Source organism: Eulemur rufifrons, chromosome 15, assembly GCF_041146395.1.
Source record: "Eulemur rufifrons isolate Redbay chromosome 15, OSU_ERuf_1, whole genome shotgun sequence".
In the NCBI taxonomy this organism is placed as follows: Eukaryota; Metazoa; Chordata; class Mammalia; order Primates; family Lemuridae; genus Eulemur; species Eulemur rufifrons.
The window spans coordinates 3,994,666-4,010,445 of NC_090997.1; the positions used below are offsets into that span (position 1 = coordinate 3,994,666).

At 57.3% G+C, this 15,780-nt stretch overlaps 1 protein-coding gene across 1 annotated transcript in view; it reads left to right on the forward strand.

Moving 5' to 3' along the window:
- Positions 1–318: 318 nt before the first annotated feature.
- ITPR3 (inositol 1,4,5-trisphosphate receptor type 3) overlaps positions 319–15,780 on the forward strand; it is a 62,994-nt gene continuing 47,532 nt past the window's right edge. The window contains exons 1-2 of the mRNA XM_069488900.1: positions 319–690; positions 14,277–14,347. Of these exons, the coding sequence (XP_069345001.1) occupies positions 602–690; positions 14,277–14,347 (160 nt within the window). The 5' untranslated portion in view covers positions 319–601. The remainder of the gene's footprint in view (positions 691–14,276; positions 14,348–15,780) is intronic.

Here is a 15,780-nt window from a genome sequence, read left to right on the forward strand (position 1 = left end):
GCGACCCGAGGGCGGGAAAGTGAACAGTCCGGGGAACCCCGAGGGCGGAGAGCCCCCGGCTACCGCCGGGCCTCCCAGGGATGGCAGTTCCGCGAGCCTGCGGGAGCCCCGGGACTGTCCGGACGCAGGGTGTCCGGGGAGTCAGGAGGGCTGGCGGCGCGCTGGGTGTCCGGGAGGCCGGACCCCGGACGTGCTAGGCGCGCTGGGAGGCGGGCCGGTGCACATGGGTGCCGGCGGGCGGGCCTCGGCGGCGAGCGGCGGGGTTGGGGTGTGGCCTCCCCGCCTCCCGGGCGGAATTTGCATGTGTCTGGCGGCCCCAGACTTCCTGCTCCTTCTACGCTGCAGGTACGCGCGGGCCGGGCCGGGCTGGCGGGCGGCGGGTGCGCCAAGACGTGGGCACCGCCTCACCCAGACCCCGCGCCGCGCCGCGCCGCGCCGCCTCCTGCTCGGTGGCCGCCAGCCCGCCCGGGCCACACCGAGCGCCGGGCTCCGACGTGGGGGCGCGCCCCTCCCCGCCCCCCGGAACCCCAGTCCTCCGCACTGAGCCTGGCCACGCGCCCCTGGGCGCCCCTGCCACCCTGAGCCCCGGAGGGACGCAGCCATGAGCGAAATGTCCAGCTTTCTCCACATCGGGGACATCGTTTCCCTGTACGCCGAGGGCTCCGTCAATGGCTTCATCAGCACTTTGGGGTGAGTGAAACGAGCTGGAGGGGGACACGGGCGGGGAGGGGGTGCCGTGGGCCCTGGTGCCAGCTGCGTGCGTCCTGCCACCGCGGCTCCCCGACAGAGGACCTGGACGTCCCCAGCCCCAAGGAGCTGGGGGACGGCTCTCCTTCTTCTTTCAGAGAAAGGAAGTGAAGTGTTTGCTCAGGTAGGAGTCAGGCGCCCGGCCGGAGCTGGCAGGAGGCGCCCCCGTCGGCGAAGCCTCCACTCTCCCGCGCGCGCCTTTCTTCAGAGGGGGCGGAGGGGACAAGACTTCCTCTGCAGGTGGTCGCGGGGGCGGGCCGGTGGGTGGCTGGAGCTTGAGCTGGGGAAGGGCATCCGGGCCTGGACGTGCTCGGCTCTGGGGGTGGGGCGGAGCTGTGGGGGTGGCAGGCTCAGCTCCGAGCCCGAATCCTCTGTTACCGACGCTGTGGCGCTTTTGAGGGTCGCCTCTTCTCCTCCCAGCTGTCTCCCTGTACCGCCCCCTTCAGTAGGAGTGTCTTCTCAGTCCTCTCCTTCCAGGCGTCCCGGGTCCTGGCCAGCTGCCTCCCTTCTCCCCGCTCTCGCCGTCAATTTCCTGCGCAGGTCATCTGGCGCCCCTGGGTACCTGGTCCCAAGTTGTCTCCAGCACTTTACAAACATTAATTAATTCTGGCCGCCACCCCCCAGGGTCTGGGCTGGATAAACAGGGGATCAATTCATGTCTCTTGCCTGTAGCAAGAATGGGCAGGGGACAAATTCTGCGAGAGAATGGGTTTATCTTCAGAAAAGCAGTTGGGTGAGTCGCTGAGGATGGGGAGTAGAGTGGGCTGTCATCTGGTTCTCCTGGTCTCTTGCGGGGTTGTTGACAGTTAAGCTTTAGTCTTGCCGGATAGGGACTGGGTTGTGGGTTTGGACGGCTGGCTCTGCCAGAAGGGGGTTCCCACTGGGAATCCCAGCGTGCCCTGCTTGCCATATTGCAGCACCCTCCAGGGCTCTTTTATTCCCTTCCCCATTCAGATGTGGAGTCTCTGGCCACTGATCTGTCCACTCCCACTAGATCTAACTTCTGGCTAGTTCCCCGAGAGGATGGGGATGGAGCCGCATCTGGGCCAGCATCTGTGCAGGCCTCTTGCAGAGAGCAATGACCAGGCCCTGGCTGCCCTGAGGCCAAGACCTGCACACAGTAGGCACATAGTGAACACTTACGATGCTGAGAGAAGGAGGAGAGGGTATGGCGGTCGTGAGAGACATGGGGGCCAATGGTGGCAGTCCCTTCCTAGTATCTGAACAGCACTGGGGACTTTTGGGAAATGACCGTCTCCTCTGTTGCTTAGTGCCTGGCTCAGGGCTGAACACATAGTGTGCGGTTTTGAAGCACCTGCGAGATTGAACAGAACCAGGCAAAACATCTCGTTCTTCCTTCCCCTGCCCTCACACAGGCCTCATTCCCTCACAAGGGATTCCCTCTGTTGCCCCCTAAGATAACTTGCACCTTGGCCCTTCCTGCCCCAGGAACTGCTTGATCCAGTCCTTGTTGATCCTGGGGCAGGTCCTAGTGACCTCTGAGAGCCCCTCTACCCCAGGGTGCACCTTCCCTGGGCAAACACCTCCAACATCTCCTGACTTTCCACCCACCCTTCCAGCCCGACATGTGCAGGCCCCATCTTAATTTTCTGGGTTTTTCTCACCACCTTCTTCATACACTGAAGCTCCAGGTGCGCCACACTACTCTGTTCCCGGCCCAGCCCAGGCTCTGTCTCTTTACCTTTGTTCCTGTGTTGCTCCTGCCCTTTAGTCAGTCTCCACCTGCGTAAATCTGTCCCACCCTCTAAGACCTAGTGCAAAGTGGCCTCTTTTGAGAGATACAACTTCCCCCACGCCCTGGGGCAGAATTAACTCTTTCTCCTCTGTGCTTTCAGACTGCTTTGGACAGACTGCTCTCTGGTGTCAATCGGGTCGTTGGAGGTTTCCCTGTAGGCCTGTCTGATGCTGGCCACTTTACCAGGATTAACTAATTAATTACACCATTCATATATTCGGCACAAACACAGGCACTGCACTGGGTGCTGGGGACTGGGTGGTGAGGGGGCTGTGCTTCTCGCCTCTTAGAGTCAGGGAAAGAAGGATTTGTAAGTGATGTACGTTATTGATACTCAAAGTATAGTCATCAGTCCAGCAGTTTCAGCGTCACTTAGAAGCTTGTTAGAAGTACAGACTCTTAGACCCCACGCCCAGTTCTACTGAATCAGAATCTGCATTTCAATTAGACCCCCAGGGCATTGGTGTACTAAGGTGTGTAGGTGCTCTAAGTGATTCTCTGTCTGTCCCATCCTCCTTAGAATCTTTCTGCCTCCATTCTCAACTCTGGGTCTCCGCAGCCTTTCTGGAGGCTGTTGGTGCCCACATCTGAACCCGGAGGCTGATTTGACTGAGTTCCCCGGGCTAGGTCAGTGCACGGTGCCCAGCAAGGGCTGGTGAATGAATTTGTGGCCTTGGTGGGCAGGTGGGCCAGGTCAGCGAGGGAGATGGGAAGGGGGCAGTGGCGGGGGAGGGAGGCTGGGGCAGCCTTCTGATTGTGGCCAGAGCTCTGCAGGTTGAAGTAGAGGAGGCCAATTAGAGCCTCCTGGATAATTAGAGCTCCCGGTGAAGATTGTACATTAACTCTGGCTTGGGAGGACGGGAGGGGTCTGGGGAGTGGATCCTGGAGTGGTTGAGACTGCTGGCCGGCACGGGAAAGCAGGCCCATGCCTGTTCTTGGCAGGAAAGCTTGGCCAGTGCCACTGCCTTGCCCCTCACCCCAGGTGGGAACAACAGAGGCCAGGGCTGGAGCTGCTGATCAGGGCCAGCAAAAGGTGGCGGATTTAATGTGGCTTCAGGCCACAGTTCTGGGAAGAACTGGCCTCAAGAACACAAGGCGGACCCTTCAAGATCTTCCAGTTCCATGAAGATCTCTTTTGAGTGCCCAGAGGGGTAGCCCACACCCACAGGGAGTAAGCTCGGGAAGAGCAGGTGAACCAGGTCTTGAAGTTGAGCTCCTAACATTTATCAAAGTGTTTCTGCCCACCATGGCTGGGCCACGGAACACCATTTGGGGGCTCTCAGGGCCTCTGTATCTGGATCACCCCGGGGTTGGTGATCGCAGTGAGTAGGGTCAGAAGGGACCCCTGCCTCTTCCTCATGGAGTTCCCTGTCCACCTTCCAGCCTGACCTGCTTCCCTTGGAGGCCCAGGAAGTGTGGGGAGAAATGTAGAGGAAGGCCCAGGAGCCCAGGGTAGGGAGCCTTAGGAGCATGGCTCTCAGGAAGGGTGTCTGTCTTACCACTGACCTACAGGTGTTTTTGACAAGGGAGTGTGTTCCTGTCAGCCTGCATGGATCTGAGGTGCTCTGGCTGTACCTGAGAATCTCCCGGGGGTCTTTAAAAAAATCCCAGCTCCCAAGTCCCAGGCCAGGCCAGCTATATCAATGCCTCCAGCAGGAGATCTGGATGTGGGATTTTTAGAAGCTGCCTGGGTGATTTTAATGTGTACCCAGGGTCTGGACTGAGGGCCCGCCCAAGCTGGTGGGCTGTGGGGAAGCCTGTCTGCTGCGTCTGCATGTCCCTCAGCCTGGAGATCCTATCTTTTTGCCCTCATCAGACTTCATTAAATCATTCAACAAACATTTATGTGCCTACTATGTGCCAGGCACTGTTTTAGGCCCTGGGCAATCAGTAATCAAGACTGTTCCAGCTTGTTCCATTCTGTGCAGTGGGGAGTTGGTAGAGATGGTCTGCAAGGGCCCTTTGAACGTTAAGTCTTCAAGACACATGTAATTCCAGGAGGGGGACTGCCCCTCCCATGCCGACCGCATTCCCTGGGCAGATTTCAGACCTGCCTTGGCCTTCACTTAATTGTGATTTCACCGGAATGAGATGTTACACTTCTGTTCTGTACCCCAAGGCAGGGTCTCAGCCTCAGCTAGCCTGATCCATGCAACTCATTTTTTTAAAATATATTTTTTTCTGATAAAATGTGAAAAACTCAAATAAAAATGTTATCTGTAATACCACTGCAACTTATATAAACATTCTGTATTGACTTTTTAGCCTTTTGTATGGAAATGAACATTTACAGATGATATCAAACTGTACATATGGCTTTACATCCTGTCTTTTTTCAGATACAGTAAGCTGTATTTTCTCATGCCAGCACACTATTGTTATGGCTGCGCAGCATCCCGTAATATGCTGTGCCTTAATTTATTTAAGCATTAAATAAGCATTAATTCTAGTATTCAGCATTCAGGCTGCTTCTGAATTTTTGCTGTTACAAACCATTTGCCCTGAACATCCTAGTCCATACATGCCTGAACTCTTGTCCGGTTATCCTCTCGGATAAATTCCCAGAATGGAGATCAAAGAGAACGTACATCTTTCACCTCATAGGCTCTCTCTAACTTTGCGTGTCTCTCTGGTTGTGGAGGGGGGTGGAAACGAAACTCTCTGCCACAGAAGGTCTGACCCGTGTCACATCTGTGAGTGTGGCCTGGGGGCTGGGGAGCAAGAGCAGCCTCTGCCCTGGAGGTTGGCCAGGTCCCAGGCAGCACCAGGATGTGATGGGTGGGGGAGAAGTGGAGAGAGGGGAGGCGAGGGGGTTGGCTGAGGATAGAGCCCCAGCGTCTGCCTTGGGACTCCAGGGTCTCGGGCTGCTTCCAGCTCCGTGGCCTGAAAGAATCCTGCTGTAGTCACTTGCTCACACTCTGCCCTGCCCTACATTCCTGACCCCATGTCCCCTCCCTGGCTTGGCTCAGTGGGGCGGTGGCTTGGGTTGGGGGTGGGGAGATTTGCTGAATTTTAGGGTGGGGCCACATCAGCTTTCTGCTCTCAGCTTGGGGGGAGGTTTCTGGGTTTTTCTGCACACATGTCTAGAGTCCCTGCGTGTTCACCTCCAGCCTTGCTCTCTAGACTTCACCCGTGTGAGCTGGGGGACCACAGTGAGGGCTGCTTGAGTGGAGGGGAGGAAACCTGAGCGGGAAGGGAGGAGAGCAGAGCGCACATCTCCACCAAGTTCATCACAGGCCTCTGAACGTGAGCTCTGAGCCCCCTGGGTATTTCAGGCCGGTCACACCAGGGTGCAAGTGGTACCCAGCATTCGAACCTGTAGTCACAAGTCCCTACAGTCAGCACCCTGGGCTAGAGAGCCTGGATCACATAGCAGGGGAGAGAAGGTCACAGAGCCTTTCAGACCAGGGACTGAGAGAGAGATCGTGGGGGCAGAAATGAGGCTGGGCGTTCACAACACAGTGAGCCAGAGTGTGGGCTGGGGATGGAGCCGGGTGGGGCCACATTAACAGAGGGATTTCCACTTGGGGAGACAGGCAGGAGGGACTCATTGCAGGGGCTTCGGTGGGCAGTAAATCATCACAGTGGTGTGTTTTTTGGCGGCAGGTGGGCAGAGCCAGAAAGGGCAACAAACACAAATCTCAGCCCAGGGGCAGCTGCAGGTGCTTGAGGCAGACACCTGCGCAGATTTGGTTAGCAAATGCCTCTCCCATCTCTCATTCAGGCAGCCATGGCTCCTCCCCGCAGCCTGCTGGAGAGCCTGCTTGGCTCGGGTCTGAGTTAGAAACTGATGACTGCGGGGGTGGGGGTGATACAGGTCACGGGAGGGAGAATTAAGCCTGAGAGATGATGATGATGATGATGGCAACAGGTAGACTTTACACATCATTTACAGTGGGAGACTCTGGCCTTCATCTGTGCTGTCACTTTGACCCTCTACCACCAATCTGACGTATAAATATAATTCAAGAAAAGTAAAGAGAACCATTTAGAACACCAGTCTGCCCGCCATCTAGACTGAATAATTGCCCACATTTTGTCATATTTGCTACATCTATTTTTTGCTGAAGCATTTTATGGCAAATCACATACATTGCATCTTTTCACCTCTAAATACTTCATTCTATGTCCCTAAGGAATAAGGGTGTGCTCCTATGTAACTACAGTGCTGTGATCACATCAACTAATAATTCCCTAATAGCATCCAATGTCCAATCCATGGTCAGATATGCCCATCGTCCTCAGTCTTTGACCACTGGTTTCTTTAAATCAGGAGGCTGTCAGGGCCACATGTTACATTGGTTCTTATGCCTCTTAAGTCTCCTTTAAGCTAAAACAGCGCCCTGCTGCCACCTCCTTTCCCACGGGGACAGTGGTTCCTGACAAGGTGGGGTTATGCTGTACATGGCCTCACTTTCTGGGCTGATTTGGCCGGGCTGCTTTTCTTTGGCAGTGGGCAGGCCTGGCCTGCCGGTCTGCCCTGCTGAGGCTCCTACAGCCCCGCTGACTGTCTAGCAGTGGGACAGCCTGACAGTCCAGTTGGGGTTATGGGGAGCGGGAGAGGCCTGGGCAGGCTGGGGCCCTGGTTGCGCCTCTTGTCTGTCTCTTCTCAGCTTTCCCTCTTGTCTCCTGCTGCTCTTTGGCCTTACAGACGTGTCTTCCCCGGTACCCAGCAGCGATGGAGACAGACCCCAGGACTTGTCAGCCCACTCATTCCTGAGAGCTAGAAACCCAGGCCAGAGGCAGACAGAAGCAGGTGCCCGGAAGGCTGGCACACTAGGAGGGAACTTTATTTCTGTTGGGCCAAGTTCAGCTGTTTTTGCTATCTCCATTGCTCCTGGAGAGACCCTTGGGGCTCTCTGAGTGTGTGGCTTACTGCACTTTCTAGACTTCAAGTTCTCTGAAGGCTTTAGCAGTGCTCATTTTTAAATTCTGTGTATTCCATATACTGCCTGGTCCCTTGAGTGGCACAGGCTGGATCCTTGGTAAAGATATGTAGAGGTAAAGGAAATGGATGCTTTTGCAGGGACGTGAAAATTAATTTCTTTTTTCCAATGAGCCAGGGACCCGAGCCAGTGAATCTGGGTTCTTCTCCCACATTCCTACCTCACTCCCACCTACTGGGTGTGACTTTGGGTTTCTGGAGTAGAGGGTCCCCCGGTGCCCTCATCCACCACCAGTCCATCCCACTGTTCTGACAGTGCCTGCTGTTGGGAGTGGACTCTGGACTCCTAGGACTGGCCTGGATCTGTGGAGTGGTGGCCAGTGCCCAGGGCTGGAAGTCAGGGGACCTGGGGTCTGGAACTTGCTGCTCTATTAACTGTGTGACCTGGATTGGTTCATTCCCGCCCCCCCCCCCCCCCCACATAACCGAGTTTCCACAGGTGGTGGTGGGGGGGGGTGTTTGGGGTCCCAGGGAATTCCGCTAGTCTGTGATTCCCCCTCCCATGGCTGCTCTGAGGGTGGTGCTGGTTTTGATTCAGGCACCTTGACAGTCACCTGCCCCACTTCTATCTAGCTCCCTTCCTCCTCCTCCTTATCTAATCTTTCCAGACTGCACTGACCCGCCCTGCTGCCTTTCCCATGGCCCCCACCTGGATCTCAAAGTCCACCTTGGGCTGAATGGGGCCACCCAGGTCCTGGGATGCAGCTATCTTTCCTTGCTCCCTCAGACCAAAGTCTTGGGGTGCAGACCCCATGGGCATTTCACAGACAGCACCCTGTTCTGTATCCTTCTAGAGTAAACTGTAAGCCAGCTCCTCTCTGGAGTGTCCGGGACGGCCCTGCCCACAGGCCTCCCGCCAGGACCCTTTTCCCCTGAGCCCCATCCTCCCTGCCCCTCTGCTGTTCACATTGGTCTTGTGCCTCCCGTGGATGGAAGGCTCACAGAAGGGACTGTCCTCAGGACTCCTGAGCCTCTGCTGGGCTGGCCCTGAATGGGGGGAGGGGATGTGTGATGCACAGGTATAGACTTGGCTCCTGTCCTCAGGGCCCTCAGGATGGTGGGCATGAGATTCTGGAGGCTGGGGACCACACCCAGCACACAGTAGGCCGGCAGTAGGGTCTTGTGGAATAGACATGGGTTGTGTGCGTGCCCTCATCTGACCTGCTGTGGCTCAGGGCGTTCCTTCCACTCTGTGGGCCTCATGGTGTATTGGGGTGAGAATGAAAGGAGATATTGGATGTAAAACGATTTGTACACCTTAAAGGGTTCTCACATTGGAGGGAGGTTTTTCTAATGTGATCTTGGCCGGGGTCCCAGCCCTTAGATGGGGGCGACGCCCGTGCTGGGAATGGGCAGGAGCCCTGCAGGAACCCGAGCAGGGCCTGGAGGACGGCAGCAGAGATGGGGCTCCGTGGTGTGAAGGCTCGGAGGCGGGACGGTGACATCAGTGGGCTGCCTGCGGGGCAGGAGTAGGCCCTTTCCAGACCGTGGGCTGAGGAGACCTGCGGAGCCAGGGTGTGTGAAGCGCGCAGCCACTTTCCCCTGGAGAGCTCGGCTCTGGGTCCAGCCCCAGGTGTGCACCCAGGTGGGCACCTGCGGCTGCGCTAGTTTAATAAACACAGTTGCCCCCCATGAGGGAGAGTTGGGGGTGACTAAGACCAGGCAGGCTGATGCTGCCAGGTGGGAGGGGTGCCCCGGGGTCGCCCTCTGCGGACAGCCGAGCCGGGACAGGAGGAACGGGCGGGCGCAGGCGGGTCACCTCCCGCCCCGCCCCGGGCGGCCCGGCGTCCTGGAAGCCGCTGGCAGTCGGGGACAGGCCGGGGCTGGCCTCGCCCTCCCTAGGCGACGGCTGCACGTGGGGCGGCGAGTTTCGCTTCGCCGCGGGGGCGGGCCGGGCGGGCTCACGGGGCGCTGGGCGACCTCTGGACCCTACTGTCCGGGCCGCGGGGCTCAGAACCACTGCGACCACACAGCGGCTGGGGGATCCCCGCCTCGCCTGGGCGCCTCCTCCATCAAAACTTACCTGTCTGGCGCCCTGGCTCTTGGGCCTCCCTCTGGCCCCAGGCCTCCCCGCGGCCCATCTGAGAAGGGCTTTCTGCTTATCTGTAAATGCTTCTACCGACTCCCCTCCCGCCAGCACCTTCTTGGGACGCCTGAGGCCTTATGAGTATGCACAGAGGAATGGAGGGAAGGGCTTGGGGGCACCATGGGACCCTGCAAACAGGCTTGGGGGCACCATGGGACTCTGCAAACATCCTGCCGGAGGCCACCCTCTTTGCCTACACACACCAGATGGGGGCTGTGCTGAACACCAGGGGGAGAACAGAAAGAGGAAGGCAACGTGTCACCCCTTGGAGGGGGGTACAGAATGGAGCCCAGTTCCCAGGCGACGCAGGCTCCCTGTTATGCTGGTCTGGGACCCAGGAGGACACTAGGAAGGTCCCATCTGCTGCCTCTCAAGTCCTCACTGCTGACCGACCTCCCTGCCTCGCGGAGCCCTGCCCTGGGTGTTTGGCCCTCCTACAGGGCTTGCTTCTCTGCTGGGCCCCTCATGCCCACCATTCCCAGCCCCCTGCCACTGAAGATCTGGGATGTTTTCCTTCCCAGCCTTGTTTAGGATTCTTCTCCTGGACGCCATGCTCCCCTCCTGACCTGTCCTTTCTAGAACTGAGTGGCTTCAGTTTGCACTCCCACTTTGTAGGCCACTGGGCCTGGGGATGGGCTGAGTTGGAGACCGCAGGGCTTCGGGAGCTGTGCAGGCGTGGGCAGGGACAGATGGACATCTGCCTAATGACCAGGTGGGTTTGTGCCAGGGTGACTAGGAAATGCACTTTGGCATCCAAACTTGCATGTCTTCCTGGCATGTGTGACCCAGACCAGGAGTTCCCAGGTCTGGGATGAGGATGGGTGTTTCCTCAGACCCAGTCTCTGAGGAAGGGGACTCTGTAGCCTCTTCCTCCTTCCTCTGACACAGGCCTTGTGCACTGGCCAAGATGGGGAAGGGGGGTTCCCCCATCCTCTCTTCAGCCTTACAACCTCCCTGCTGCCCTGTGCTCCAGCACCCCTGGCAGTGCCAGGTCCCAGGCCCTGCCCAATGCTTTCTCCCCACCCTGCCCCCAATCAACATGCAGGCATCCTGGGTCTCCTCCCCTCAGGGTTTAACTAAGAGACCGCCAGCTAATCTGATTCACTGTCTCACAGGACATCCTAGGAATTATTCAGGGCTCTGAGCAGCTCCTCCTGCTGCTTTCACACCTCCTCTGATTGGCCAAGCTCTGCTCCCTCCCTTCTCTGAATTTGGACAAAACCCACAGCTGGTACCACCGCTTGGCACCGATGCACGTTCTTTATATTACTACTCTTCTGAGTATGTGATTTGTCTTCCCAACGAGATTTTAAACTCCCTGGGCCAGGGACCTTATCTTTTGCTTCTTGTGTACTTCACTCCACAGATAGTAAAGTGAATTAATTCACTTGATGTGTATTTTCTGTGTCCCTGCTCTCCGCCAGGCAGTGGTCTGGTGCTGGGGACAAAGCAGGGACACAAACAGACACATCCCTGTCCTGTGGAACTTACATGGTGCAGGGATGAGGGATAGTAAACAAAATGAGTGAAATATATAGCCAGACGGGGTGATAAGTGCTAGGAGAACAGTCAGAGGGGGCGTCAGAGGGGGCGCAAGGAGTTCGGGAGGAAGCAGTTTACAATTTCAAAAGTACTGGGGAGGGAGGGTCTCCATGGGAATGCCTCACTTGAGCTGAGATCTGAAGGAGATGAGGGTGTCTGGAGGTGGAGGGTTCCAGGCAGGGGAAAGAGCCAGTGCCCAGTCACCTGGGGGGCAGGAGCCGACTGGGCAAGGGGTGGGGGTGGATCACGGGGGTCTTTCAGGCCATGTGAGTTCTTCTTTGCTTTCACTCTGAGATGGGTGGTTCTAGAGGGTTCTAAGCAGAGTGCTGGCCTGATTTGACTTACCTTTTAAAGGGATCCCTCTGCTGCTGTGTGGGGAACAGGCCATAAGGGGGCGAGGGGGGAACCTGGGAGACCAATGAGAGGAGGCAGTTACTGAAATCCGGGTGAGAACAGGTGGGGACAGGGTGCGGTGGAAGTGACTGACAAGATGTCAGATTTGCATCTGTTTTGAAGATAGAGCCCACGGGATCTCCTGACAGGGTAGGTGTGAGGTGTGAGGCGTGAGCAAGAGAGGAGCTGAGGATTGGTCAAGTTTCGGCTGGTGCTGCTGTTGGAGGGGAGGAGTTGCCATCGCTGGGGACGGAGGGCTCTGAGAGGAGCACATTCCAGTGGAGCCCCCAGCTCAGTTTGCACCTGCTGAGTCTGAGATGCCCGTGGACATCCCAGTGCAGAGCAGGCAGTGGGGTCTCTGAGCCTGGGGTTTGGCAGGAAGAGTGGGAGGTAGGAGTTCTCAGGGAGCGTCCGAGTGCTGCCTTTGCGCCCATGGGTGTGGCCGCGACCCCCAGGGTTGGGAGTGCAGGCGGAGAAGGTGGGGGGGGGCCAGGACTGAGCAATGGGGAGGCTGAGAGAGGAGGACAGACTGAGGCCCTCTCCCCTGCTGTCGCCATGACTGAGGCCCTCTCCCCTGCTGTCGCCATGAGGTGCTGCCAGCTCCCGCTGTGACGCCGGTGCAGCATCCGGCTCTGCAGATTGTTAACCTCCCACACTCTGGTTTCCCTGCCTGCAAGATGGAAATAATAACGAAGTAGAATTAGAAAATCAAATAACAGTACAGGAAAGCATGAAGCAGTTAGTTGTCCAGTTCTCTGTGGACACCAACTGGCTGTCCCACAGTTTGCTTCAGTGCTGACACTATCTGCCTGGAGCTAGCGTCAGAGCCCACAGGTTGAGGGCTCAGTCCCCAAGGCTGCCGCCGCTTCAGACACCAGCCGCAAGTCTGGGCCTATGGTGCTTCCGCCCGACCAGCTATAAATTAGGGGTTCCCACAGCCCCCTCTTCATGTTGATAATTTTCTGGAATGGCTCACAGAACTCAGAAAAACATCTGAGGAAAACATTTACTTACTAAATTACCGGTTTATTGTAAAAGCTCCAGCTCAGGAACAGGCAGACAGAAGGAGTGAGTAGGGTGAGGTATGTGGGAAGGGGCTGGGGGCTTCCAGGCCCCCTTCGGGTGCACCCCTGGCCCAGCACCTCCGCATGTTCACCAGCCCAGAAACTCTCCCAGCCCGGCCCTTCTGGTTTTTATGGAGGCCTCGTCACGTAGGCGGGATTGATTAAACCATTGGCCACTGGTGACCAACTTAACCTTCAGCGGCTCTCCCCTCTGCTGCTGAGGGGAAGTCGTGATGGGGGTGTTGGGGCTGACGATTTCAACCCCCCAACCACATGGTGAGGTCCCAGCCTCCCTCCCCATCCTTAGGGACTTTCCAATTGTTACCCCATTAACATAAATGCAGGTGTGGTTGAAGGGTGCTTGGTATGAACAAACTCATACCTTTTAATCTTTATTATTCCTGAGCTATTTCAGAACTTGGAAACAAAAATCCAAATACTATAACAAAAGATACTCTTATCACTCTTATCCTTATCGCTTAGGAAGTTACAAGGGCTTAGGAACTCTGGCCAGCAGCCAGGACAAAGGAAGACCAAATATGTATTTCTTATTATATCTTAATACTTTGCATTGTGCAGAGTGCTGGTGATTCCAAAGAAAAAAACACAGGGGTCCCATCCCCAGGGGACTCACAGTGTGGACACAGCAGGTGTAGAAGTAGAAAGAGACACAGCTACAGGAGAGGCCAAGACCAGGAGCTGTAACATGGGGGAGGGAGGCCCACAGAGAGGGACGTGCTGGCCGAGGATGGCCTTGCAGAGTAGGAGAGAGGCGCCTCTGGAGAGATGAGAGCTCTGTGGACCTTGGGGGTCAACTGGAGGCTTCATACAGTTGGGGGAAGGAAATTGTGCTAGGGAGTGGGTAGAGGTCAGACCACAGAAGACCTTGTTAGCCAAGGAGGGGGCGTGCAGAAGGATCACGGGCTTTGAAATCAGCTCTGTGACTTCAGGCAAGTTATTTAATCTTCAGACTCAGTTTTCTGCTATGTAAAATGGCACTAACGACTATCCCCTTGTTGGGAAGTTGGCGAGAATTCAGAGGCAACAGAGGTGAGGGTGCTGAAATAGAGTTGGCCTTTGAAATGTGGGTGATCGTCACCACTTTATCCTAGAGGCTGGGGGGCACTGAAAAGTTTTAGATGCAGGGATGGGTGGTGGCTGGGTGGCTGGGTGGCTGGAGAGTACGGCAGGGGGCCTGGCTGAGAGTGAGAAGGCATGAGACTCACTGTCATGCCATTGAGACCTGAAGACTCAGGCCCCTACTTTAGCATCTCATAAGCTTGTCTCATCTGTCTCTCTCTAATCTCTTGCTGTGTCTGTTTCTCTTCCTTGTTATCTTTTATTCCTCTCTGTGTCTCCCCCTCCTCTCTCGGCCTTTGTCTCTGGGTCCCTTTCCCTTTCCCTCCCCGATCTGCCCACTGGCCTTTTGGTGGGGGCAGCAGGTCTCAGGGCTGTGACAGGAGTTACATCTGCAGTGCGCAACAGCCCCGACTGCGGCAGAGTCCCCAGGGGGTCGGGGTGGGTGTCTCTGTGTTCTTCCTGGGGTCCTCCCATCCCCACCCAAGAGAGCTTGCCTGGTGAAAAGAGATGCACTTGATGGTGGGGGCTTGTCCTGATGGAGGCAGTCTCTTAGGGGGCTTGGGGAAGTGTCACTGGTGCCCTGGAATCCCCTCCTCCAAGGGAGGGATGCTGTGGGGACATGGGTCTCTTCTGTCCCACTGATCGAGCTGCCTTGTCCCCCAGGCTGGTGGATGACCGCTGTGTGGTGGAGCCGGCGGCTGGGGACCTGGACAACCCCCCTAAGAAGTTCCGAGGTAAGGGCCCCCCACCCCAGGCTGCCTGTCCCGGGCCTGGGACTGAATTTCCCCAACCGCCTTCAGCCCCAGTGGCCGGGTGGGTGAGGCGCTGCCTGCAGCCTCGCTCTGCTGGCAGCGCGAGCCCCCTTGGCTCGCACTGCCAGCACCTTGGCACAGACACACCTCTCCCTTCATGTTCTGGGGCCACACCCCACTTCTCAGGGGCGGAGCCACTCCTGGCGGGGAAGTTCTCCCCCAACTCCGCCCAGCCACAGGGCTGTCTGTATCTGCAGGACTGGGCGTTTTCTGAGGGAACAGGGGTGGGAAATAGAATCGCCTCCTCGGGCTTTAGGAGGCCAAGGTGAGAGCCCCTCTCTGTGCCTCAGTCTCTCATCTGGGCGGAAGGGGATTGGACTCATGGTTTCCAGGACTGTGTGACTCTGGTTGTGGGGCCTCTGGAGCCCAGCCCTGGCTCTACTTGTGACATTGGGCCAGTGGTCCCTGGGCTCCTCAGCCCCGGCCAACACCCCTGAGGGCCTCTGTGAGGGTTGAGTGATACCCTGGCTGTCACGGTGCCAAGCCAGGGTAAGGTGCTATTGTTGTGATTACCTGCGCGGGAGAGGGACTGACAGTCAGGCAGACAGGTCCTGGGTGTGGCGGGCAGGGCGGGGCAGGCAGGAACACGCCAAGCCTGCCCCCACCACATCTGTCTGTCGTGCGGCTGCTCAGCTCAGGAGGGATTAGCTGAGATCGTCCTTGAGAGGGATGCTGGAAGGCGGGGGGATCTAAGACAACCTTGAAGCTCTTACTCCTAACGTCCATGGGACTCGCGCTCGGCAGCCTCAGGCTTCAGGGAGGCCTTTCCTGACCATGCAGTATGACATTGCGCCGCCGCGCCGTGTCCCTGTCTCCCTTCCTGCTTTACTTTTCCCCATGGCATGAATCTGACGTGCTCCACGTATTTTAATTATTTTTCTTTGTCACTTGCCTCCCTCACCGGAACGTCAGCTCCTCCAGGGCAGGGCAGGCAGGGATTTCTGTTGGTTTTTCTTGCTTACTGTCCTACCTGCAGTGTCTGCCACATAGTGGGTGCCGGCACACAGGTGAGGGATAAACGCATGCACTGGGCCCCTCCCGCTCCCTCCTGCCCCTGCCCCGCTCTCAGGCCTGGCCACGTCCCACTGATGTGACCCACCCACAAGTCCCCTGGCTGAGCTCAGCCTCGAAGCCTCCGGGCCCAGGCTCTGTGGGTTTTAGGGTGCTCGTGTGGGGCCCCTGCTTGGAGGCGCAGGTCTGATCGCACCTGCCCTGGCTCCCTGAAGGCGGAGGGCGGGTAGGGACCGGTGGCCTGGCCTCTCCCGCAGCCAGAAGGAGGACAGCTTTGACGAAGCTGTTAGCGGGGCGGATTGCGCTCCAGAGGAGGGTTTAGGCGAGTTCCTGGGAGGAACTTA